At 41.3% G+C, this 23,514-nt stretch overlaps 3 protein-coding genes across 8 annotated transcripts in view; 2 read left to right on the top strand and 1 right to left on the bottom strand.

Annotated features, from left to right (window-relative positions):
- Positions 1 to 22,320, top strand: part of LOC125904850 (zinc finger protein 184-like) — a 39,706-nt gene extending 17,386 nt beyond the window's left edge. The window contains exon 3 of the mRNA XM_049602532.1: positions 19,687 to 22,320. Coding sequence (XP_049458489.1) covers positions 19,687 to 21,836 — 2,150 coding nt within the window. The 3' untranslated portion in view covers positions 21,837 to 22,320. The remainder of the gene's footprint in view (positions 1 to 19,686) is intronic.
- LOC125904859 (zinc finger protein 835-like) overlaps positions 1 to 23,514 on the bottom strand; it is a 111,012-nt gene that overhangs the window by 56,178 nt on the left and 31,320 nt on the right. The window lies entirely within an intron of this gene.
- Positions 4,130 to 23,514, top strand: part of LOC125904848 (zinc finger protein 665-like) — a 113,859-nt gene continuing 94,474 nt past the window's right edge. Inside the window, exons 1-2 of one of the 3 annotated variants that reach the window (XM_049602526.1) lie at positions 9,986 to 10,403; positions 11,775 to 12,192. In XM_049602526.1, the coding sequence (XP_049458483.1) occupies positions 12,183 to 12,192 (10 nt within the window). In that variant the 5' untranslated portion in view covers positions 9,986 to 10,403; positions 11,775 to 12,182. Of the gene's footprint in view, positions 4,420 to 9,985; positions 10,404 to 10,994; positions 11,010 to 11,774; positions 12,193 to 23,514 lie in introns of those variants that run through there. The other 2 variants (XM_049602527.1, XM_049602522.1) reach the window with 2 other exon arrangements.

Genomic DNA, 23,514 nt, shown 5'->3' with positions numbered 1-23,514 from the left:
CCACAGGGGTCTATCCTTGGTCCTCGTTTGTTTCCTAGATTTTATTAGTAATTTTATTTGCTGATGACACCACTCTGTTTCGTAATTTAGCAACTAAAAGAAAGAAGAAGTGTAGAGGTAAATACAGATGGTGTGCTCATTACTGGTAGGACCTGAAGTAGTTCTTGGAGACGAAAACCTTAGTTGGAAGCAGTAATTCCGATAATACGCTGCTCAAAAAAATTCAAGGGGATGCTCACACAGTCAGTGGAAACTGCAATCATCAACCCACTGAGTGCTGGATTCAAAATTACACTGAAAATTGAAATCACAGGCTGATCCAGCTTGCCTGCACTCGTGACAACATCTGAGTATGCTCCTGATGAGTCGGTGGATGGTGTCCTGGGGGATCTTCTCACAGACCTGGATCAGGGCATCAGTGAGCTCCTGGACAGTCCCATAGGTGCTCAGCTGGATTTAGGTCAGGGGAACGAGAGGGCCAGTCAGTGGCATCAATGCCTTCATCATCCAGGAACTGCCTACACACTCTGGACACATGAGGCCAGGCATTGTCCTGCACCAGGAGGAACCCAGGGCTTGCTACACTGGGAGGAACCCAGGGCCTGCTACACTGGGAGGAACCCAGGGCTCACGGCACCAGTCACTCTGACGATTTGCTTCCGGTACCTAACAGCAGTCAGGGTACCATTGGCTATGACATTAACCCTTTAAAGCCTGACCAAAGTGGCTTAATTTGTTTCAAAAATATTGGATGAAGGCGATGAGCAACAAAGGAAGAAATGACAAAAAAATTGCGAGAAAATAGTCAAAAGAAAAAAAAATACAAGAAAATTAATAAAAAAGAAAGGTAGAAGGTTAAGAACAAACAAACATGGAAATGACCCAGAAAAAGAGCCTAAGATTTATTTAAAACCTTTCTGTAACATAATTTTGAACTGTAATAAAAATTATAGTTTAGTTTTTCCAAGCTTTTTCTTTGTCCCTTTTTTTAAAAAAATAATTTGCTGAATCTATTATTTTTTTTTGCAATTTGTTGGACATTTTTTTTTTACCAAGTTGCTCATTGCCTTTGTCCCCCATGTTTTTGAAAGAAATCCCAACAAATAGCTCAGGGCTCAAAGGTTTTAATAGCTGCAAAAGGCATCTGAAAGCTGCATAAGAAAAGTGATGTTGCTCCAGGTTTCAAAGAGTTAAGGTCTGTGTGACCCTCTAAGGATCTGCCTCCCCAGACCATCACTGGTCATGCTGGATGACGTCACAGGCAGCAGAACATTCACCACAGCGTCTCCAGACTCTTTCACGCCTGTCACATGTGCTCAGTGTGAACCTGCTCTCATCTGTGAAGAGAACGGGGCACCAATGGTGGACCTGCCAGTTCTGGTGTTCTCTGGTGAATGATGGAGCTGCACGGTGCTGGGCTGTGAGCAGAGGTCCCACTAGAGGACGTGGGGCCCTCATGCCACCCTCATGGAGTCTGTTTCTGACAGTGTGGTCAGAAACATGCACACCAGTAGTCTGCTGGAGGTCATTGCGTAGGGCTCTGGCAGTGCTCCTCCTGTTCCTCCTCACACAAAGGAGCAGATACCGGTCCTGCTGCTGGGTTGATGCCCTTCTACGGCCCTGTCCAGCTCTCCTGGTGTAACCATTTCACCTATTGTCACTTTGATTTGCACCAAAGCAGCTGAAACAGATTCACAGTCACTTGATTGATATTCCTGAAGTTTAACTGACTGTGACCATTAAGTGTTCCCTTCATTTCTTAGAGCAGTGTATACTGATTCTTTGGACCATGATGCAAAAAATGAAAAGGGCCTGAATCAAAAGTTTGATCACCCTGCATGGTCAGGACTCAGTAGCACCCCCCCTTGGCAAGTATCAAAGCTTCAAAACACTTCTTATATCCAGCAAAGGATGCTTTCACACCTGCCCTGTTTGGTTTGGTCAGGTCAAACTCACGTTGGTTTGCCCCCTCGGTGCGGATCATTTGAACACAACAATCGCAATAGAGGTGAAGAGGTGGGCTTGGTCCAATTACAAATGAACTCTGGTGCGGTCGTTTGTGGTGAGAACGTGTTTTGACCTTAATCTGAACCACTACCTTGGTAAAAGTTGTCGTAGAGCTCAAATGTCTTGGGGTGCTCAAACTTTTGCATGCCACTGTAAATTAGCCTAGCAGCTAGCAGGGTTTTCCTCTACTCATAGCTTACTTTTTCTTACTCATGGTTGGTTGAAGTCGCCACATCTTCAGACAGAACAGCTTGGTTGAGTCAGCCGAACGTTGTCGAACACTACACAGCCCCTTGATGCTGAAAAATATACCAGAAGAAACACTGACATTTGAAATACGCTATGATAGTATGGTTTTAGCTGGCTAATGTTCTCTAACGTTAACATGTTAGCTAACATGGATAAACTACTTGCTAGCTAATGTAGCAGAATTCTTTCAAGTAATTAATGTCATCTAAATTCATCCAGACGTTCATTCTTTCTGGCTTGAAAATGACTTTATCAACTTTACAAAGCAACCAATACCAGATCCACTTAGCGTAGCTTCGCTACAGCAGTGTTGTTGGGTTTTCAATGTCCACAGGACCAACAGGACATCGTCTAAATGAGTTGCCAATATCTTTTTTGTTCTTTTTCTTTCTTTTTTTTTTTTTTTTTTTTACAAATTGTAGTGTTAAACTTGTGTTTGATTTTTGTATGGATCTGATTTTGTTCAAGTTCATGTGTGTTGAAAATGTATCTGAAAATTAAACAAATAAAATCCCAAATCTGAAAACTTCATTTACAAAACCAAGACTGTAAACGTCTCTTTTTATAGTTGATAAATGTCACCTGCTAAAATCACCAGCCCAGTTTCAAGTCAATTAAAGGTGATACATGATTGTCTGATTTCATACAAGGTTTTTTTTCTTTTTTTTTTTAAAGAGATAAATTTGCCAATTCTATTTTCTGTTAGTTTTTATGTTTTTTTATTCACTGATTAAAACAATGAATAAAACATGATTTTGTCTTGCACAACATTTATATTTATGGTAAGAAAATGACTTCTGCTTTTGAAAATAGTTTTTCAGCATGGGGAATCCCCTGGACAGTAAGACATGATCAGGTTATCAGCAATATGAGTAAATGGTGGCACAATCACATGATCACAGTGTAGCATCATAGGGCACAAAAACATGGCGTGACATCAAAACATAATCTGTGACAAAAGTCTTGTGACATCCATGTTTTCAGCGTAGCATTATTGTGTAAAACAATAAGGTGAGTCCTCGGGACACATCGAAGGTGAGTTTACTGTAGACGCAGGACCTGGCAACATCGCTGCAGCTAGTTGTGTGGCCAGTGAGGCCAGCTAACCAGCTAGCCAGCTAACTAACATGGATCTGCCATTGGTTGCTTTGTCACATTAGCTAATAAAGTTTTTTTTTCTTTTTTCCCCCTTTTTTTTAGGAAAACTTTTACAGAAAATGGGGGTTTGGAAAGCATGTTATGTTAGAATTTTTTTAATATTACATATTTTTGTAACTACATTTAAAATATTTTAAGAAAACATTATTTAATTTTTTTTTGTTTTGTTTTTTTTTACTTGAAAAACATGAAAAATAACTCCATTGATCACAGCCAGAAACTTTAAAAACAGAAATTGGCATTTGATCTCAATTTCTGACGGTCCTGAGACACATCATATACAAACAAAGCTTCATTTAAAAAAAAAAATAGCACAACTAAATCTGATGTTAGAATACTGACATTTATATAAATCACTTTATTGTAGGTCTCATTTAAAGTTTGGCGGGAAAATAAACTGTTGAACTGAACAACAAGTGTAAGAAACTGACACTTTTTTCAACTTTGAACTTTTCACTAAAAAAAAACGACCCCTCCACTGATTAATAAAGAACAGTCCCTAATTAAATAATCTAAAGAGTGTATTACACTAAAAACATTGTAGAATACAAAACAATGATGATTTCTAATTCTAATTAAAAAGCTTCATTATCATATTTGATATAATAATTACAAAAATGTCTATTCCCTTACTTCCTGCGTGTTTCTCTGGGTAAACCTGTAATCTGGACTTTTATTTTGAAGGAGAGCAGCTGAGCTGCCCCGGAAGCTCTATTCTTTCCTGTGGCTAACTTGACAGTGTTTGAACAAGATGGCGTCGAGCAGAAACGTCTGTTAGCAGAGTGTCTTTGTTGTGTTTTTAAAGTGTGAAGATGTGTAAAGTCCAAATGCTGAGAGCGTTGGTGAAGCAGCGACTAACTGCGGCTGCTGAAGAGATATTTGGGCTGTTTGAAAGAACGATAGCAGAGTACGAGGAGCAACTTTGTCGCTCAAAAGAGGAGAACGAGCGACAACGGAAACTACTGGACGCTGTTTACAACCCTCAGCTCAGGTTACACAGAGCAGGTTAGTGTCTTCTTCTTCTGTGGTTATAAACACAGAGCAGGTTAGTGTCTTCTTCTGTGGTTATAAACACACAGCAGGTTAGTGTCTTCTTCTGTGGTTATAAACACAGAGCAGGTTAGTGTCTTCTTCTGTGGTTATAAACACACAGCAGGTTAGTGTCTTCTTCTTCTGTGGTTATAAACACAGCAGGTTAGTGTCTTCTTCTGTGGTTATAAACACACAGCAGGTTAGTGTCTTCTTCTTCTGTGGTTATAAACACACAGCAGGTTAGTGTCTTCTTCTGTGGTTATAAACACACAGCAGGTTAGTGTCTTCTTCTGTGGTTATAAACACACAGCAGGTTAGTGTCTTCTTCTTCTGTGGTTATAAACACAGAGCAGGTTAGTGTCTTCTTCTGTGGTTATAAACACACAGCAGGTTAGTGTCTTCTTCTGTGGTTATAAACACAGAGCAGGTTAGTGTCTTCTTCTTCTGTGGTTATAAACACACAGCAGGTTAGTGTCTTCTTCTGTGGTTATAAACACACAGCAGGTTAGTGTCTTCTTCTTCTGTGGTTATAAACACAGCAGGTTAGTATCTTCTTCTGTGGTTATAAACACACAGCAGGTTAGTGTCTTCTTCTTCTGTGGTTATAAACACAGCAGGTTAGTATCTTCTTCTGTGGTTATAAACACACAGCAGGTTAGTGTCTTCTTCTGTGGTTATAAACACAGAGCAGGTTAGTGTCTTCTGTGGTTATAAACACACAGCAGGTTAGTGTCTTCTTCTGTGGTTATAAACACAGAGCAGGTTAGTGTCTTCTTCTGTGGTTATAAACACACAGCAGGTTAGTGTCTTCTTCTTCTGTGGTTATAAACACAGAGCAGGTTAGTGTCTTCTTCTGTGGTTCTAAACACAGCAGGTTAGTGTCTTCTTCTGTGGTTATAAACACAGAGCAGGTTAGTGTCTTCTTCTGTGGTTATAAACACACAGCAGGTTAGTGTCTTCTTCTTCTGTGGTTATAAACACACAGCAGGTTAGTGTCTTCTTCTGTGGTTATAAACACACAGCAGGTTAGTGTCTTCTTCTTCTGTGGTTATAAACACACAGCAGGTTAGTGTCTTCTTCTGTGGTTATAAACACACAGCAGGTTAGTGTCTTCTTCTTCTGTGGTTATAAACACAGCAGGTTAGTATCTTCTGTGGTTATAAACACAGAGCAGGTTAGTGTCTTCTTCTTCTGTGGTTATAAACACAGCAGGTTAGTATCTTCTTCTGTGGTTATAAACACACAGCAGGTTAGTGTCTTCTTCTGTGGTTATAAACACAGAGCAGGTTAGTGTCTTCTGTGGTTATAAACACACAGCAGGTTAGTGTCTTCTTCTGTGGTTATAAACACAGAGCAGGTTAGTGTCTTCTTCTGTGGTTATAAACACACAGCAGGTTAGTGTCTTCTTCTGTGGTTATAAACACAGAGCAGGTTAGTGTCTTCTTCTGTGGTTCTAAACACAGCAGGTTAGTGTCTTCTTCTGTGGTTCTAAACACACAGCACGTTAGTGTCTTCTTCTGTGGTTATAAACACAGAGCAGGTCAGTGTCTTCTTCTGTGGTTATAAACACACAGCAGGTTAGTGTCTTCTTCTGTGGTTATAAACACACAGCAGGTTAGTGTCTTCTTCTTCTGTGGTTCTAAACACAGAGCAGGTAAGTGTCTTCTTCTGTGGTTATAAACACAGCAGGTTAGTGTCTTCTTCTGTGGTTATAAACACAGAGCAGGTTAGTGTCTTCTTCTGTGGTTATAAACAGAGCAGGTTAGTGTCTTCTTCTTCTGTGGTTATAAACACACAGCAGGGTAGTGTCTTCTTCTTCTGTGGTTATAAACACACAGCAGGTTAGTGTCTTCTTCTGTGGTTATAAACAGCAGGTTAGTGTCTTCTTCTTCTGTGGTTATAAACACACAGCAGGTTAGTGTCTTCTTCTGTGGTTATAAACACAGAGCAGGTTAGTGTCTTCTTCTGTGGTTATAAACACAGAGCAGGTTAGTGTCTTCTTCTGTGGTTGTAAACACAGAGCAGGTTAGTGTCTTCTTCTTCTGTGGTTATAAACACACAGCAGGTTAGTGTCTTCTTCTGTGGTTGTAAACACAGAGCAGGTTAGTGTCTTCTTCTGTGGTTATAAACACACAGCAGGTTAGTGTCTTCTTCTGTGGTTAGTGTCTTCTTCTTCTGTGGTTATAAACACAGAGCAGGTTAGTGTCTTCTTCTGTGGTTATAAACACACAGCAGGTTAGTGTCTTCTTCTTCTGTGGTTATAAACACAGAGCGGGTTAGTGTCTTCTTCTGTGGTTATAAACACAGAGCGGGTTAGTGTCTTCTTCTGTGGTTATAAACACATAGCAGGTTAGTGTCTTCTTCTTCTGTGGTTATAAACACACAGCAGGTTAGTGTCTTCTTCTGTGGTTATAAACACAGAGCAGGTTAGTGTCTTCTTCTTCTGTGGTTATAAACACAGAGCAGGTTAGTCTTCTTCTGTGGTTATAAACACAGAGCAGGTTAGTGTCTTCTTCTGTGGTTATAAACACAGAGCAGGTTAGTGTCTTCTTCTTCTGTGGTTATAAACACACAGCAGGTTAGTGTCTTCTTCTGTGGTTATAAACACACAGCAGGTTAGTGTCTTCTTCTTCTGTGGTTATAAACACACAGCAGGTTAGTGTCTTCTGTGGTTATAAACACAGCAGGTTAGTGTCTTCTGTGGTTATAAACACACAGCAGGTTAGTGTCTTCTGTGGTTATAAACACACAGCAGGTTAGTGTCTTCTGTGGTTATAAACACACAGCAGGTTAGTGTCTTCTTCTGTGGTTATAAACACACAGCAGGTTAGTGTCTTCTGTGGTTATAAACACACAGCAGGTTAGTGTCTTCTTCTTCTGTGGTTATAAACACACAGCAGGTTAGTGTCTTCTTCTGTGGTTATAAACACAGAGCAGGTTAGTGTCTTCTTCTGTGGTTATAAACACAGAGCAGGTTAGTCTTCTTCTGTGGTTATAAACACAGAGCAGGTTAGTGTCTTCTTCTGTGGTTATAAACAGAGCAGGTTAGTGTCTTCTTCTTCTGTGGTTATAAACACACAGCAGGTTAGTGTCTTCTTCTTCTGTGGTTATAAACACACAGCAGGTTAGTGTCTTCTGTGGTTATAAACACAGCAGGTTAGTGTCTCCTGTGGTTATAAACACAGAGCAGGTTAGTGTCTTCTTCTGTGGTTATAAACACAGAGCAGGTTAGTGTCTTCTTCTTCTGTGGTTATAAACACACAGCAGGTTAGTGTCTTCTTCTTCTGTGGTTATAAACACACAGCAGGTTAGTGTCTTCTTCTGTGGTTATAAACACACAGCAGGTTAGTGTCTTCTTCTTCTGTGGTTATAAACACACAGCAGGTTAGTGTCTTCTTCTGTGGTTATAAACACAGAGCAGGTTAGTGTCTTCTTCTTCTGTGGTTATAAACACACAGCAGGTTAGTGTCTTCTTCTGTGGTTATAAACACACAGCAGGTTAGTGTCTTCTTCTGTGGTTATAAACAGAGCAGGTTAGTGTCTTCTTCTGTGGTTATAAACACAGAGCAGGTTAGTGTCTTCTTCTTCTGTGGTTATAAACACACAGCAGGTTAGTGTCTTCTTCTGTGGTTATAAACAGAGCAGGTTAGTGTCTTCTTCTGTGGTTATAAACACAGAGCAGGTTAGTGTCTTCTTCTTCTGTGGTTATAAACACAGAGCAGGTTAGTGTCTTCTTCTGTGGTTATAAACACACAGCAGGTTAGTGTCTTCTTCTGTGGTTATAAACAGAGCAGGTTAGTGTCTTCTTCTGTGGTTATAAACACAGAGCAGGTTAGTGTCTTCTTCTTCTGTGGTTATAAACACACAGCAGGTTAGTGTCTTCTTCTGTGGTTATAAACACACAGCAGGTTAGTGTCTTCTTCTGTGGTTATAAACACAGAGCAGGTTAGTGTCTTCTTCTGTGGTTATAAACACAGAGCAGGTTAGTGTCTTCTTCTTCTGTGGTTATAAACACACAGCAGGTTAGTGTCTTCTTCTGTGGTTGTAAACACAGAGCAGGTTAGTGTCTTCTTCTGTGGTTATAAACACACAGCTGGTTAGTGTCTTCTTCTTCTGTGGTTATAAACACAGAGCAAGTTAGTGTCGTCTTCTGTGGTTATAAACACAGAGCGGGTTAGTGTCTTCTTCTGTGGTTATAAACACACAGCAGGTTAGTGTCTTCTTCTTCTGTGGTTATAAACACAGAGCAGGTTAGTGTCTTCTTCTGTGGTTATAAACAGAGCAGGTTAGTGTCTTCTGTGGTTATAAACAGAGCGGGTTAGTGTCTTCTTCTGTGGTTATAAACACACAGCAGGTTAGTGTATTCTTCTTCTGTGGTTATAAACACAGAGCAGGTTAGTGTCTTCTTCTTCTGTGGTTATAAACACACAGCAGGTTAGTGTCTTCTTCTGTGGTTATAAACACAGAGCAGGTTAGTGTCTTCTGTGGTTATAAACACACAGCAGGTTAGTGTCTTCTTCTGTGGTTATAAACACACAGCAGGTTAGTGTCTTCTTCTGTGGTTATAAACACACAGCAGGTTAGTGTCTTCTGTGGTTATAAACACATAGCAGGTTAGTGTCTTCTGTGGTTATAAACACACAGCAGGTTAGTGTCTTCTGTGGTTATAAACACACAGCAGGTTAGTGTCTTCTTCTTCTGTGGTTATAAACACACAGCAGGTTAGTGTCTTCTTCTGTGGTTATAAACACAGAGCAGGTTAGTGTCTTCTTCTTCTGTGGTTATAAACACAGAGCAGGTTAGTCTTCTTCTGTGGTTATAAACACAGAGCAGGTTAGTGTCTTCTTCTGTGGTTATAAACAGAGCAGGTTAGTGTCTTCTTCTTCTGTGGTTATAAACACACAGCAGGTTAGTGTCTTCTTCTTCTGTGGTTATAAACACACAGCAGGTTAGTGTCTTCTGTGGTTATAAACACAGCAGGTTAGTGTCTCCTGTGGTTATAAACACAGAGCAGGTTAGTGTCTTCTTCTGTGGTTATAAACACAGAGCAGGTTAGTGTCTTCTTCTTCTGTGGTTATAAACACAGAGCAGGTTAGTGTCTTCTTCTGTGGTTATAAACACAGAGCAGGTTAGTGTCTTCTTCTGTGGTTATAAACACACAGCAGGTTAGTGTCTTCTTCTTCTGTGGTTATAAACACACAGCAGGTTAGTGTCTTCTTCTGTGGTTATAAACACACAGCAGGTTAGTGTCTTCTTCTTCTGTGGTTATAAACACACAGCAGGTTAGTGTCTTCTTCTGTGGTTATGAACACAGAGCAGGTTAGTGTCTTCTTCTGTGGTTATAAACACACAGCAGGTTAGTGTCTTCTTCTGTGGTTATAAACACAGAGCAGGTTAGTGTCTTCTTCTGTGGTTATAAACAGAGCAGGTTAGTGTCTTCTTCTGTGGTTATAAACACAGAGCAGGTTAGTGTCTTCTTCTTCTGTGGTTATAAACACACAGGTTAGTGTCTTCTTCTGTGGTTATAAACAGAGCAGGTTAGTGTCTTCTTCTGTGGTTATAAACACAGAGCAGGTTAGTGTCTTCTTCTTCTGTGGTTATAAACACAGAGCAGGGTAGTGTCTTCTTCTTCTGTGGTTATAAACACACAGCAGGTTAGTGTCTTCTTCTGTGGTTATAAACAGAGCAGGTTAGTGTCTTCTTCTGTGGTTATAAACACAGAGCAGGGTAGTGTCTTCTTCTTCTGTGGTTATAAACACACAGCAGGTTAGTGTCTTCTTCTGTGGTTATAAACACACAGCAGGTTAGTGTCTTCTTCTGTGGTTATAAACACACAGCAGGTTAGTGTCTTGTTCTTCTGTGGTTATAAACACAGAGCAGGTTAGTGTCTTCTTCTGTGGTTATAAACACACAGCCGGTTAGTGTCGTCTTCTTCTGTGGTTATAAACACAGAGCAGGTTAGTGTCTTCTTCTGTGGTTATAAACACACAGCAGGTTAGTGTCTTCTTCTGTGGTTATAAACACACAGCTGGTTAGTGTCTTCTTCTTCTGTGGTTATAAACACAGAGCAAGTTAGTGTCGTCTTCTTCTGTGGTTATAAACACAGAGCGGGTTAGTGTCTTCTTCTGTGGTTATAAACACACAGCAGGTTAGTGTCTTCTTCTTCTGTGGTTATAAACACAGAGCAGGTTAGTGTCTTCTTCTGTGGTTATAAACAGAGCAGGTTAGTGTCTTCTGTGGTTATAAACAGAGCGGGTTAGTGTCTTCTTCTGTGGTTATAAACACACAGCAGGTTAGTGTATTCTTCTTCTGTGGTTATAAACACAGAGCAGGTTAGTGTCTTCTTCTTCTGTGGTTATAAACACACAGCAGGTTAGTGTCTTCTTCTGTGGTTATAAACACAGAGCAGGTTAGTGTCTTCTTCTTCCGTGGTTATAAACACAGAGCAAGTTAGTGTCGTCTTCTTCTGTGGTTATAAACACAGAGCGGGTTAGTGTCTTCTTCTGTGGTTATAAACACACAGCAGGTTAGTGTCTTCTTCTGTGGTTATAAACACAGAGCAGGTTAGTGTCTTCTTCTTCTGTGGTTATAAACACACAGCAGGTTAGTGTCTTCTTCTGTGGTTATAAACACAGAGCAGGTTAGTGTCTTCTTCTTCTGTGGTTATAAACACACAGCAGGTTAGTGTCTTCTTCTGTGGTTATAAACACAGAGCAGGTTAGTGTCTTCTTCTGTGGTTATAAACACACAGCAGGTTAGTGTCTTCTTCTGTGGTTATAAACACAGAGCAGGTTAGTGTCTTCTTCTGTGGTTATAAACACACAGCAGGTTAGTGTCTTCTTCTGTGGTTATAAACACAGAGCAGGTTAGTGTCTTCTTCTTCTGTGGTTATAAACACAGAGCAGGTTAGTGTCTTCTTCTGTGGTTATAAACACAGAGCAGGGTAGTGTCTTCTTCTTCTGTGGTTATAAACACAGCAGGTTAGTGTCTTCTTCTGTGGTTATAAACACAGAGCAGGTTAGTGTCTTGTTCTTCTGTGGTTATAAACACAGAGCAGGTTAGTGTCTTCTTCTGTGGTTATAAACACACAGCCGGTTAGTGTCGTCTTCTTCTGTGGTTATAAACACAGAGCAGGTTAGTGTCTTCTTCTGTGGTTATAAACACACAGCAGGTTAGTGTCTTCTTCTGTGGTTATAAACACACAGCTGGTTAGTGTCTTCTTCTTCTTCTGTGGTTATAAACACAGAGCGGGTTAGTGTCTTCTTCTGTGGTTATAAACACACAGCAGGTTAGTGTCTTCTTCTTCTGTGGTTATAAACACAGAGCAGGTTAGTGTCTTCTTCTGTGGTTATAAACAGAGCAGGTTAGTGTCTTCTTCTTCTGTGGTTATAAACAGAGCGGGTTAGTGTATTCTTCTTCTGTGGTTATAAACACAGAGCAGGTTAGTGTCTTCTTCTTCTGTGGTTATAAACAGAGCGGGTTAGTGTATTCTTCTTCTGTGGTTATAAACACAGAGCAGGTTAGTGTCTTCTTCTGTGGTTATAAACACAGAGCAGGTTAGTGTCTTCTTCTGTGGTTATAAACACAGAGCATGTTAGTGTCTTCTTCTGTGGTTATAAACACCGGTTCCAGAACAGCTGATCTGAGTTAGTTCAGTCAACTCTGAGTATGTTCACTCTGAGTTAAGCCGACAATAAAAAGCCATCATCAATGGAGCTCCGACTCCACGATTCACCATGGCAACAGGTAAATAAAAGACAGCGCCTCCATTTTAATCCAGTGGATGTAGAGATATTAATGCATGTGTAGCAGACGGTGCACGTTTATCTTTAAAAGAAGAGCCTGAGTCAGAGCGAGGAAAGTGTCAATAAGTTAACCATAAAGTTAATAAAAAAGTTTATTCATCATTTATCAGACTTACATTTCCTTAATGAAGATAAAGTGGTGGAATCTGACTGTGTATCAGGCTGTAGATACATTACATTATATTAATAATATATAATAATATATTTGTTCAGATTTAATCTGATGGGGAAAAACACAGGAGGCAGAAGATTTCAAACATATAGGCTAGGCTATAGATCAAAGACATAAAGACATGACTATAAACTCACAGTCTGACCCAGTAATAATATGTTTGGTGATTTGCACTTGAAAAGACGTTGAGGTTAAAATACAGTAGATTTGAAAATGCTGCACATCTATTTGTATCTTGACTCAACAGCATTCAGTGACTTTATTTCAGCTACAAATGTAGTAAATGTAAAGACACTGAAATTCTGCACCATTGCTCACTCAGAAATATGAACATATAATCCCCAATATTAGGCTATAGGAGTTATGTTCCATCAGTGCGACCAGTGACATCAGTGATCTCTGACCCTGTTGCTTCCTCCGTAGCCCCAGTTATTTTTGAGGCTTTTGAGCAAGTGTCTCTTCCTTCTTTAACTAAAATAGTTCAGCAGCTACGGCCATCCTACTGCCCCCTGGACAGCATTCCACCCCATTTCTTCAAGGATGTTTTTACCATGCTGGGGCCTTGTATTGTCGACCTTATAAATTCTTCCTTGATGTCTGGCTGTGTCCCCGCTGCTTTCAAACATGCTGTGGTGCAGCCCCTCATCAAGAAGAATAATCTTGACCCTTCAGTTTTGTCGAACTACAGACCTATTTCTAAGCTCCCTTTTTTGTCCAAAGTCTTAGAAAAGGTAGTTTATGAACAACTGCAGTCGCATCTGGACTTAAATGGCATTTCTGAAAAGTTCCAGTCAGGCTTTAAAGCACGCCATAGCACAGAAACAGCGCTTTTAAGAGTTTTTAATGATCTGCTTTTAATTGTTGATTCTGGTAACACTGCTGTTCTGGTGCTCTTAGACTTGACTGCAGCTTTCGACACAGTAGATCATAAGATTCTTTTATCACGTCTTGACCTGTGTGTAGGTTTTAAAGGTACAGCGCTCAAATGGTTTGAATCCTATTTATCAGAAAGGAGTTTCTCTGTTCACATGGGCCAGTATACATCTGCTGCATCCTCACTCAATTGTGGGGTGCCTCAAGGTTCCATCTTGGGTCCCATTCTCTTCTCCATTTATATGCTTCCCCTGGGTGCTATATTTAGAAAGTACAATATAACATTTCATTGCTTTGCAGATGACTTAAATATCTACCTTCCTCTTCAAACAAACAGCTCTGCCTCCATTCAAGCTCTGCGGAACTGTCTCAATGATGTTTACACATGGATGGCTTCAAATTTCTTGAACCTAAACAAATCCAAAACTGAAATTATTTTATTTGGCCAGTCTGACCTTTTAGATGGCTATGACAGTGCCATTGGTCCATTGGCTTCCTACTGTCTCCCTGCTGCAAGGAACCTAGGAGTAATTTTTGACTGTGCCTTTAAATTTGACAAACAGATTAGTTCAGTGGTCAAATCAAGCTTCTTTCAATTAAGGCTACTTAGTAAGGCAAAGCCCTACCTCCCCCCACTTGATTTTGAGAGGGCAGTTCACGCTTTCATTACCTGTCGTCTGGACTATTGTAATTCTCTTTATGCTGGATTGGACCAGCAGTCACTGAAACGCCTGCAGGTTGTCCAGAATGCAGCAGCCAGACTGCTGACAGGAAAGAAAAGACGTGATCATATCACCCCAATACTGGCCTCCTTGCACTGGCTCCCTGTCCAGTTTAGAGTTCAATTTAAAATTTTATTATTTGTTTTTAAAAGCCTAAATGGCTTAGCTCCATCCTATCTACCTGAGCTTGTTCAGCTTCACACGACAGCCAGAGCACTGAGATCAAGCAACCAGCTGCTGCTGGCCTGTCCCAGAACTAAACTTAAAAACAAGGGTGACAGAGCCTTTTCCGTTGTGGCGCCAAATTTATGGAATACTTTACCATTCCATATAAGGGCAGCCCGAACTTTGGAACACTTTAAATCTCTTTTAAAAACCTACCTCTTTTCGCTTGCTTTCACTTCTAGTTGAGACAGATATGTCTTTTACAGCTTTTATTTGTATTTAACCTGTACTCTAGTGTTGATGTTTTATTGTCTAAGCCTATTGTTGATCTTATTGATAATTTTTGTGGTTTTTGCTATTCACTCACTCTTTGGATGAACTGTACAGCACTTTGGTCAACCGAGGTTGTTTTTAAATGTGCTATATAAATAAATTTTGACTTGACTTGACTTGACTTGACTTGACTTGATAGAGATCATTAGTCATTGATACTACGTGTCTAAAGCTTCATACCCATTTTAACATTTAAATAATTAGACCTACACATTATGTGCAATAAACATGTGGGAGCTGCTCTGACAGACTGACAGTCTGATCCTTGTGCACAGTGTTATAAAAATAATAAATATAAAAAGGACAGAGGTTTGATTCTGAGCTGAGGGTGAATTCTCGCTGTGTAATATTTGAATGTAAAGACAAAAGCTGATGTCCAAAGAAATGACTGATGTGCATAAATTCAGTAACTTCAGACAGTCCTGAGTAACAAACTAATATCCAGCAGGATTTAGACTGTGACAGACGGTAAATCTCCGCTAATGAATGCGCTTCGATACAAGCTTTGACACGGACTGAATGAATGAGGAAATGAAACAGCGTGTAAGAGGGAGGAGACAGAGAGAAACTCAGGGTTTATTGAAGAAAACCTGTCAGCGAGCAGGTTAGGTTCACAGAGTCTGTTACCATGGTGACTGACTCAGAGTTTCAGTTACCTCTCTCTCTGGAACGGATAACTCAGAGTTTCCCTCATCTCAGGATTAACTTACTCTGAGTTTTCACATAACCCGCTCTCTGGAATATCCCTCTGCTCTGTGTTTATAACCACAGAGCAGGTTAGTGTTAGTTAATGAAATGTCCGTAACTAATACTCAATTTCAGTTTTTCAATTTTATTTATAAAGCCCAATATCACAAATCACAATTTGCCTCACAGGGCTTTACAGCATACGACATCCCTCTGTCCTTATGACCCTCACAGCTGATCAGGAAAAACTCTCCAAAAAACCCTTTAACGGGGAAAAAAACGGTAGAAACCTCAGGAAGAGCAACTGAGGAGGGATCCCTCTTCCAGGACGGACAGACGTGCAATAGATGTCGTACAGAACAGATCAGCATAACAAATTAACAGTAATCCACATGACACAATGAGACAGAGACAGAGAGAGAGAGAGAGAGAGAGACAGAGAGAGAGAGAGAGAGAGAGAGAGAGAGAGAGAGAGAGAGATGCAGGTAATGACAGTAGCTTACAACAACATTATTGAAAGTAATATTATAGTGATAGTTCTGGTTACTGCGGTACAATATGTTGAAAGTATGTATTAATATCTGGCAGTATACATGTGTGACAATAGTCATATGTGTATAATAACAGTAGAAGTATGACTAATGACTAATGATGGCAGCAGCAGCAGGAGGCATCTGGCAGGACCACGGCAGCAGCACAACCACACACGTCACGCTGTCCAGGCACCGCTGTGATATGAGTTAATCTGAGAGACAGTGGAGCATGTTGATAAAATGTCTGAAAAATCCTATTAAAATGTTGGGAGTAAATGGTAATGAAATGTCAGAAAAAAAGATTAAATGTTCAAGACACATTGGGAATAAATGTATAAAATGTCATGAAAAAATTTTAATAAAATGACAGAAACAATGGTAATAAAATGTCCAAAAATACTATTAAAATGTCAAAAAAAATATTAATGAAACATCAGGAAAAAATAAAAGACTGTCAGAAATATATATTTTTAAAATGTCGGAAAAAATGGTAATAGAATGTCGAAAAAGATTTGATAAAATGTCAGAATAAATGTTGATATAATGTCCCGAAAATATTAATAAAATGTCTGAAAAATATCATTAAAATGTTGATTAAAATGTTGGAGAAAAAATGGTAACAAGATGTCAGAAAAAGAAGTGAATTACTGTGTCTGTAAATAATATGAAAATTTCAGAAAAAAATGGGAATTAAATGTTCATAAAATGTTGATAAAATGTCAGAAAAATTGGTAATGAAATGCCTGAAAAAAAAATATAAATAAGATTTCCTGAAATATTATTAAAATGTTGGACAAAAAATAGTAAAAAATTTTTTTTTAAAAAGATGGTGATAAAATATCAGAAAAATATTGAACTCATCAGGAAGAAAATAATAAAATGTCTGAAAAATGTAGATGAAATGTTCAAAAACTTTTTTTGTCCAAAAAAATTTGTCTGAAAAATATCATAAAAATAATATGAAATTGTTTGAAAAATTATTGATAAACTGGCCAAAAAAATTTCATAAAATGTCTGAAAAATGTTGATTAAAAAGTCCTGACCAACACACACTGCAGCATGAAACACTTTTAAACTCCTTGAAGAAGAAATTCTGCTTAGTCTGTGTCACCTTAAAAAGTCCCAAACCAGCCTGTCAGCCTCAGAGGGAGGCTGTTCACAGCGATATAATAAACCATATTATTGTCATGTTACGCCACCGATGTGATGTTGATATATCAGCATAATATTGCATGTAAAGCCTTTCAAAGAACGATGAACTGGAAACATTCCAGCACTGGATATTTTCTCTTTTTGGGACCATCCTCTGTAAACTCTAGAGATGGTTGTGCTGAAAATCCCAGTAAATACTCAGACCAGCCCGTCTGGCACCAACAACCATGCCACGTTCAAAGTCACTTCAATCACCTTTCTTCATCATTCTGATGCTCCGTTTGAACTTGCATGTACGGAGCCTGGGTTTGCTGAAGGTGGCAGTGCTGTTTGGGCTGAGAAAGCCATATGTAAGTAAGGTAAAGGAGGTTATTGGGTTGGTGCGGGGAGCAGTGAGACCTGGCATTAGGGGAGTGTCTCTGGGACGCCAGAGATCACTGTCTAGCCTCCTGGAGGTGTCGTGGGACCAACTAGACGAAACACTGGTGAAAGGAGGTTCCCACCCGATGACCCCAAAGACATGCTAGTTATCACTGCTCACTGGTCTGTATAGTTAAGCCTTGCCATAATAGCTTATCATAGGGCTTAGGAGGTTATTCACTGAGTGCTGATCCTTTCTCTAGAGCACAAACTTCTTGTGTTTATTTGAATGAATGCGTTCAGGAGCAGATGAACAGGTGTACCTAATAAAGTGGGCGGTGAGTGTATAAAGCTCTAAATTCTCAGTTCAGACTTAATACAAAATTTGGCCAACAAAAAGGTAACTAAGTGATTTCTCTTGCATCTAATACTCAAGCTTCACCTGGGAGTTGCACAGTTTGCTGGAGGTTTTATGGCGCAGAAGAAGCTGTCAGAGGAGAAAACTACTAATGACACATCAGGACTAAACGTCCTTTATTCCAAAAATGCAGCTACAGGTTACCGGTGAGCTACACTGCATCATCTTCGAAGCGATGCTTTATTATTCCTCAAACTCATGAAGGTCGGTGAGAGTGGAGAGAAAGACAGAGATAATAGTTGTGAAACCCTGCTGTTTACTGTGGCGTCAGTTTGGCTTTAATGTAGGAGACATAGGATAAGTCAAATTGAGGTCAGCATAACAATCAATGTCATGTCCATATATGGTATGATAATAATGTAATTATCATGACACGCCTGCACATCTAAGGGTACAGCGGCTCTGATTAACACATTCAAAGATAAACGTGTCTTTAGCCACACTGTAAAGTTGCACATTTGAGGGTCTTTTGATATGGAGAGAGAATTGGTACGTCATGACAATTTATAGCATCTGACAAACAGTATCAGCTCATAAATATGTGACACTCCCACAGGCCTTCCCATCCACACATTGACTTGGTGCTTCTCATTGTATTTGTGGGCAGTCACGTTTCTGCTTACAACAACTGTATGACAGATGATCATTCACATAAGTTATTTAAAACAAGTTATACATGTAATGTAATCACGGCAGAACATCTTCAAAGTATAGAATATGTAGTGTAGGTGACCCAACATGACTCTAACCATATTTGGGTGTGTGAGGAGAAGTATATGTTCCCAGAACTGGTTATCTAAATAACAGGAAACAGTAGCTTAAGTGACAGGAAGCCCCTCTTAATGTGTGTGCATGGTAAGGTTTGTAGGTGTGTCACATATCCATGAGCTCATATTCTTTGTCAGACACTATAAATTGTCACGATGTATCAATTCTTCCACACAGCCGAATTGATCATTCACCTGATCTCGTTGGGTTTAGCGATCAACTGGAAGAATAGCGGCCCCCTGCTGCACCAACGGGTTGAGTATCGGAGTTGAGCTCTACGCATACAGGCTGCAGGCCACTCTATCGGAACACAGACAGACGGCCCTGCAGCAGGCAGTGTGCAAGCTGTGTTGGGGTGCGATAGTGAGGGTGGTGACAGGCATGTAGGCCATGTGGTTGTTGGCAGCTGCTAACTGAGAGGTACTGCTGCGGATACTGCAGTGCTTGCAGAGGTGGTTTTCCAGCCTTTGCTTTGATGTAAAAAAGCACAAGCAACGCCTGGTCACCATTTCCCCCTCAGTACAGGATGACCTGCGAGACCTGTTGAAAGGAACACTTCTGGGATGAATGACCTCTTACGTCATGCTGTTCACGGAAGCATCCCTGACAAAGTGGGAAGAGCCCAGTCTGGGGAGAACAATAGGTGGTGTCTGATGTTGCACATCAACCTCCTCGAGCTACTGGCAGTGTTTTTTGGTTCCTCTGAGGCAGGGGAGGCACATGTTGGTAACAACTGACACTCCTGCTTTCTGGCAGTTCGTATCAGTGTGGTCTTTCTCCGTCAGGAAGCGGGTCATCCTTCTGGTCAGGCCCAAGAGGAGGATCTTTTTTTTTTTTTCTTACAGTTAACAGGGCGATGCTCCTGAGTTGGGCCCAATTCATTTCCTTGAGGATGAAGGCAGCAACAGCTCTTTGCCACTCAGAAGGAATACGTTGCTTTTTTCCAGGCAGTTCTCATGAGGTACCACAGCAGTTCTAGCACCTTGGAGCAGTTCTTAAAGAGCTTGTAGGGTACTCTGTTCCTGACTTTGCTGATCTTGAGGGGCTTGTTTTTTGGCGAGGAAGAACGAGGCACATACCCTGATGTTTTTGGTTTTTTTCCTTTGGATGTTGCTTGTTGGATCACTGCACTGCAATGTGCAAAAATGTGACAAATTTCAAATGCATGGCAAACTCACTGTTACAGCCCTAATTAGCATAAAATCACAGTTTGTCTCAATGTGTCTCTGTGTGTCTCATTGTCCCCCTGCAGTGCAGCAGCAGTTGGTGGTTAAAGAAGAGGTTCCCCCTGAGCAGCAGGAGTGGAGCTCCAGTGTGGACCAGGAGGACCCAGAGCCCCCACACATTAAAGAGGAAGAGGAGGAACTGTGGAGCAGTCAGGAGGGAGAGCAGCTTCAAGGGCTGGAGGAGGCTGATATCACCAAGTTCACATTCACTCCTGTCCCTGTGAAGAGTGAAGATGATGAAGAGAAACCTCAGTCTGAGGGACACCACTGTGGAGGACCAGGACCAGTGCCTGGAGGAGGAGTACAACCAGCACCTGGAGGAGGGGTACGACCAGTGCCCAGAGACTCTGATCCAGATTTAGAACCAGATACTGACGACAAGAAGCCTGACAGTTCTTTAGTTGCTGAGATCGAAGTCAGTCTTGATGACTGGGACGAGACCAGAGAACCTCAGTCAGGTTTAAAGACTCACAGTAAAAATGAGGTCCCTGTCAGTCCTGTGATGTGTCTCTCTGATGAAAACCCCTTTAGCTGCTCTGAGACTTCAGACTTTTCTGAACCTGAGATTGACGAGGGTGATGACTGGGCAGGGTCCAGAGAACCTCAGTCATGTTTAAACTCTGTCCCCACCAGGGATAAGAAAGGTAGCGCTGACGAGAAACCGTTCAGCTGCTCCATCTGTAAGATAAACTTTACCCGGAGAGGAAGTCTACAGACGCACATGAGAATCCACACTGGAGAGAAACCATTCATTTGCCCCTTTTGTAGTAAAAGTTTTACCCAAGCAGGAAGTCTGAAAAGACACATGAGCATCCACACGGGGGAGAAAAGATTCAGCTGCAGTGTCTGCGACCGAAGATTCATCTGGCTCCATCAGCTCATGAACCATCAGTGTGGCGGGCGTCAGGAGTCAGTCGAAATTGGAGAGGTAGAGCCTCCAGGCGGCAGCTCGACTCGGCAGGTAAAACAAGAGTCTGATGGAGAGGACTGTGGAGGTGTACCACCGGTGCCCGGAGATGGCATGTTATCAGTGCCCAGGAGTGGTGGCCCACCAGTGCTCGTAAACTCCTCTGAACTAAAAACTGAAGACGGTGGTGATTGTACAGAGACCAGAGAACCTCAGTCATGTTTAAACTCTCTGAAAAATGTTGGTGAGAAACCGTTTAGCTGCTCCGAGTGTGGGAAAAGGTTCAGCACCAAGGGTAGTCTGAAGGAACACATGAGAATCCACACGGGGGAAAAACCGTTCAGCTGCTCTGTCTGTAACAAATCTTTCACACAGAGCGGGAGTTTACAGAAACACATGAGGATCCACACTGGCGAGAAAATATTCACCTGCTCTGTATGCGACAAAAAATTTTTGAACAAGGCGCACCTGAAGACGCACATGGTCACTCACACGGGAGAGAAACCGTTCAGCTGTGCACTGTGTGGTAAAGCTTTCATTGAGAATGGAAACCTGAAGAAACACATGAGGACTCACACAGGGGAGAAACCATTCAGCTGCTCGATGTGTGAGAAGTCTTTTACACAGAACGGGAGTTTGCAGACTCACATGAGGACTCACACTGGAGAAAAACCGTTCAGCTGCTCCGTTTGCGATCAGAGATTCTTGAGTAAGGCGCACCTGAAGACGCACTTGATAAAACACACTGGAGAGAAACCCTTCAGCTGCTCCGTGTGCGGGAAAGGTTTCAACGAAGGTGGTAATCTTAGGAAACACATGAAGACGCACTCAGGAGAGAAACCCTTCAGCTGCTCCATCTGTGATCAAAGATTTTTACAGAAGACAGACCTGAAGCGTCACATGATCACACACACTGGAGAGAAGTTTTTCAGCTGCTCCATTTGCGATCAGAGTTTTTTACAGAAACCGAATTTGAAGAGACACATGATCACGCACACGGGAGAGAAACCCTTCGTTTGCACTGTGTGCGGCAAACGGTTCATTCAGAAAGTTCACCTGACGCACCACATGGCCCGACACACTGGAGAGAAGAGATTCCGGTGTGGCATGTGTGATCAGAAATTTGCTTGGCTTTATCAGCTGAGGAACCATCAGTGTGTCAGTCAGCAGTCGTCACAGGTTCAGCAGACTGAGGAGGGTGGAGGGGCGGAGCCTCCGGCCAGCAGCTCAGCTGATGAGCAACAACAACTTCAAATGGATCTCACATGAGAATAGTATGGATTTTAGTATCGACGCCAGATAAGGACAAATATACAGAAGGATTATTTCTGGATACATGAAAAGCTTTTAATGGTGAAATTTTTCGAGTCAAATAAAGTTCCAACAGCTTTCAGAGTTCAGCATTTCAGTATAGAGCTGCAGCTGTGTGAGATTTTCATGAACAGTAACCGTCTCAAAAAATATCGCAGTTTCACAGCACTGTGGTATAACAGTTAAAGTTAAAGTCCCACTGATTGTCACACACCAGAGTGTGTGAAATTTGTTCTCCGCATTTGACCCACCCCCTGAGGGAGCGGTGAGCAGCAGCAGTGCCGCGCTCGGGAATCATGTGGTGATCTAACCCCCCGATTCCAACTCCTGATGCTGAGTGCCAGGCAGGGAGGCAATGGGACCCATTTTTATACTCTTTGTATATACAGTACAGGCCAAAAGTTTGGACACACCTTCTCATTCAATGCGTTTTCTTTATTTTCATGACTATTTACATTGTAGATTCTCACTGAAGGCATCAAAACTATGAATGAACACATGTGGAGTTATGTACTTAAGAAAAAAAGGTGAAATAACTGAAAACATGTTTTATATTCTAGTTTCTTCAAAATAGCCACCCTTTGCTCTGATTACTGCTTTGCACACTCTTGGCATTCTCTCCATGAGCTTCAAGAGGTAGTCACCTGAAATGGTTTCCACTTCACAGGTGTGCCTTATCAGGGTTAATTAGTGGAATTTCTTGCTTTATCAATGGGGTTGGGACCATCAGTTGTGTTGTGCAGAAGTCAGGTTAATACACAGCCGACAGCCCTATTGGACAACTGTTAAAATTCATATTATGGCAAGAACCAATCAGCTAACTAAAGAAAAACGAGTGGCCATCATTACTTTAAGAAATGAAGGTCAGTCAGTCCGGAAAATTGCAAAAACTTTAAATGTGTCCCCAAGTGGAGTCGCAAAAACCATCAAGCGCTACAACGAAACTGGCACACATGAGGACCGAGCCAGGAAAGGAAGACCAAGAGTCACCTCTGCTTCTGAGGATAAGTTCATCCGAGTCACCAGCCTCAGAAATGGCAAGTTAACAGCAGCTCAGATCAGAGACCAGATGAATGCCACACAGAGTTCTAGCAGCAGACCCATCTCTAGAACAACTGTTAAGAGGAGACTGCGCGAATCAGGCCTTCATGGTCAAATAGCTGCTAGGAAACCACTGCTAAGGAGAGGCAACAAGCAGAAGAGATTTGTTTGGGCCAAGAAACACAAGGAATGGACATTAGACCAGTGGAAATCTGTGCTTTGGTCTGATGAGTCCAAATTTGAGATCTTTGGTTCCAACCGCCGTGTCTTTGTGAGACGCAGAAAAGGTGAACGGATGGATTCCACATGCCTGGTTCCCACTGTGAAGCATGGAGGAGGAGGTGTGATGGTGTGGGGTGTTTTGCTGGTGACACTGTTGGGGATTTATTCAAAATTGAAGGCACACTGAACCAGCATGGCTACCACAGCATCCTGCAGCGACATGCCATCCCATCCGCTTTGCGTTTAGTTGGACAATCATTTATTTTTCAACAGGACAATGACCCCAAACACACCTCCAGGCTGTGTAAGGGCTATTTGACCAAGAAGGAGAGTGATGGAGTGCTGCGGCAGATGACCTGGCCTCCACAGTCAC

This window comes from Epinephelus fuscoguttatus, linkage group LG17 (genome assembly GCF_011397635.1).
Source record: "Epinephelus fuscoguttatus linkage group LG17, E.fuscoguttatus.final_Chr_v1".
Lineage (NCBI taxonomy): Eukaryota > Metazoa > Chordata > Actinopteri > Perciformes > Serranidae > Epinephelus > Epinephelus fuscoguttatus.
The sequence above is the reverse complement of the archived record's forward strand: the minus strand, read 5'-3'. Positions and strand labels throughout refer to the sequence as shown.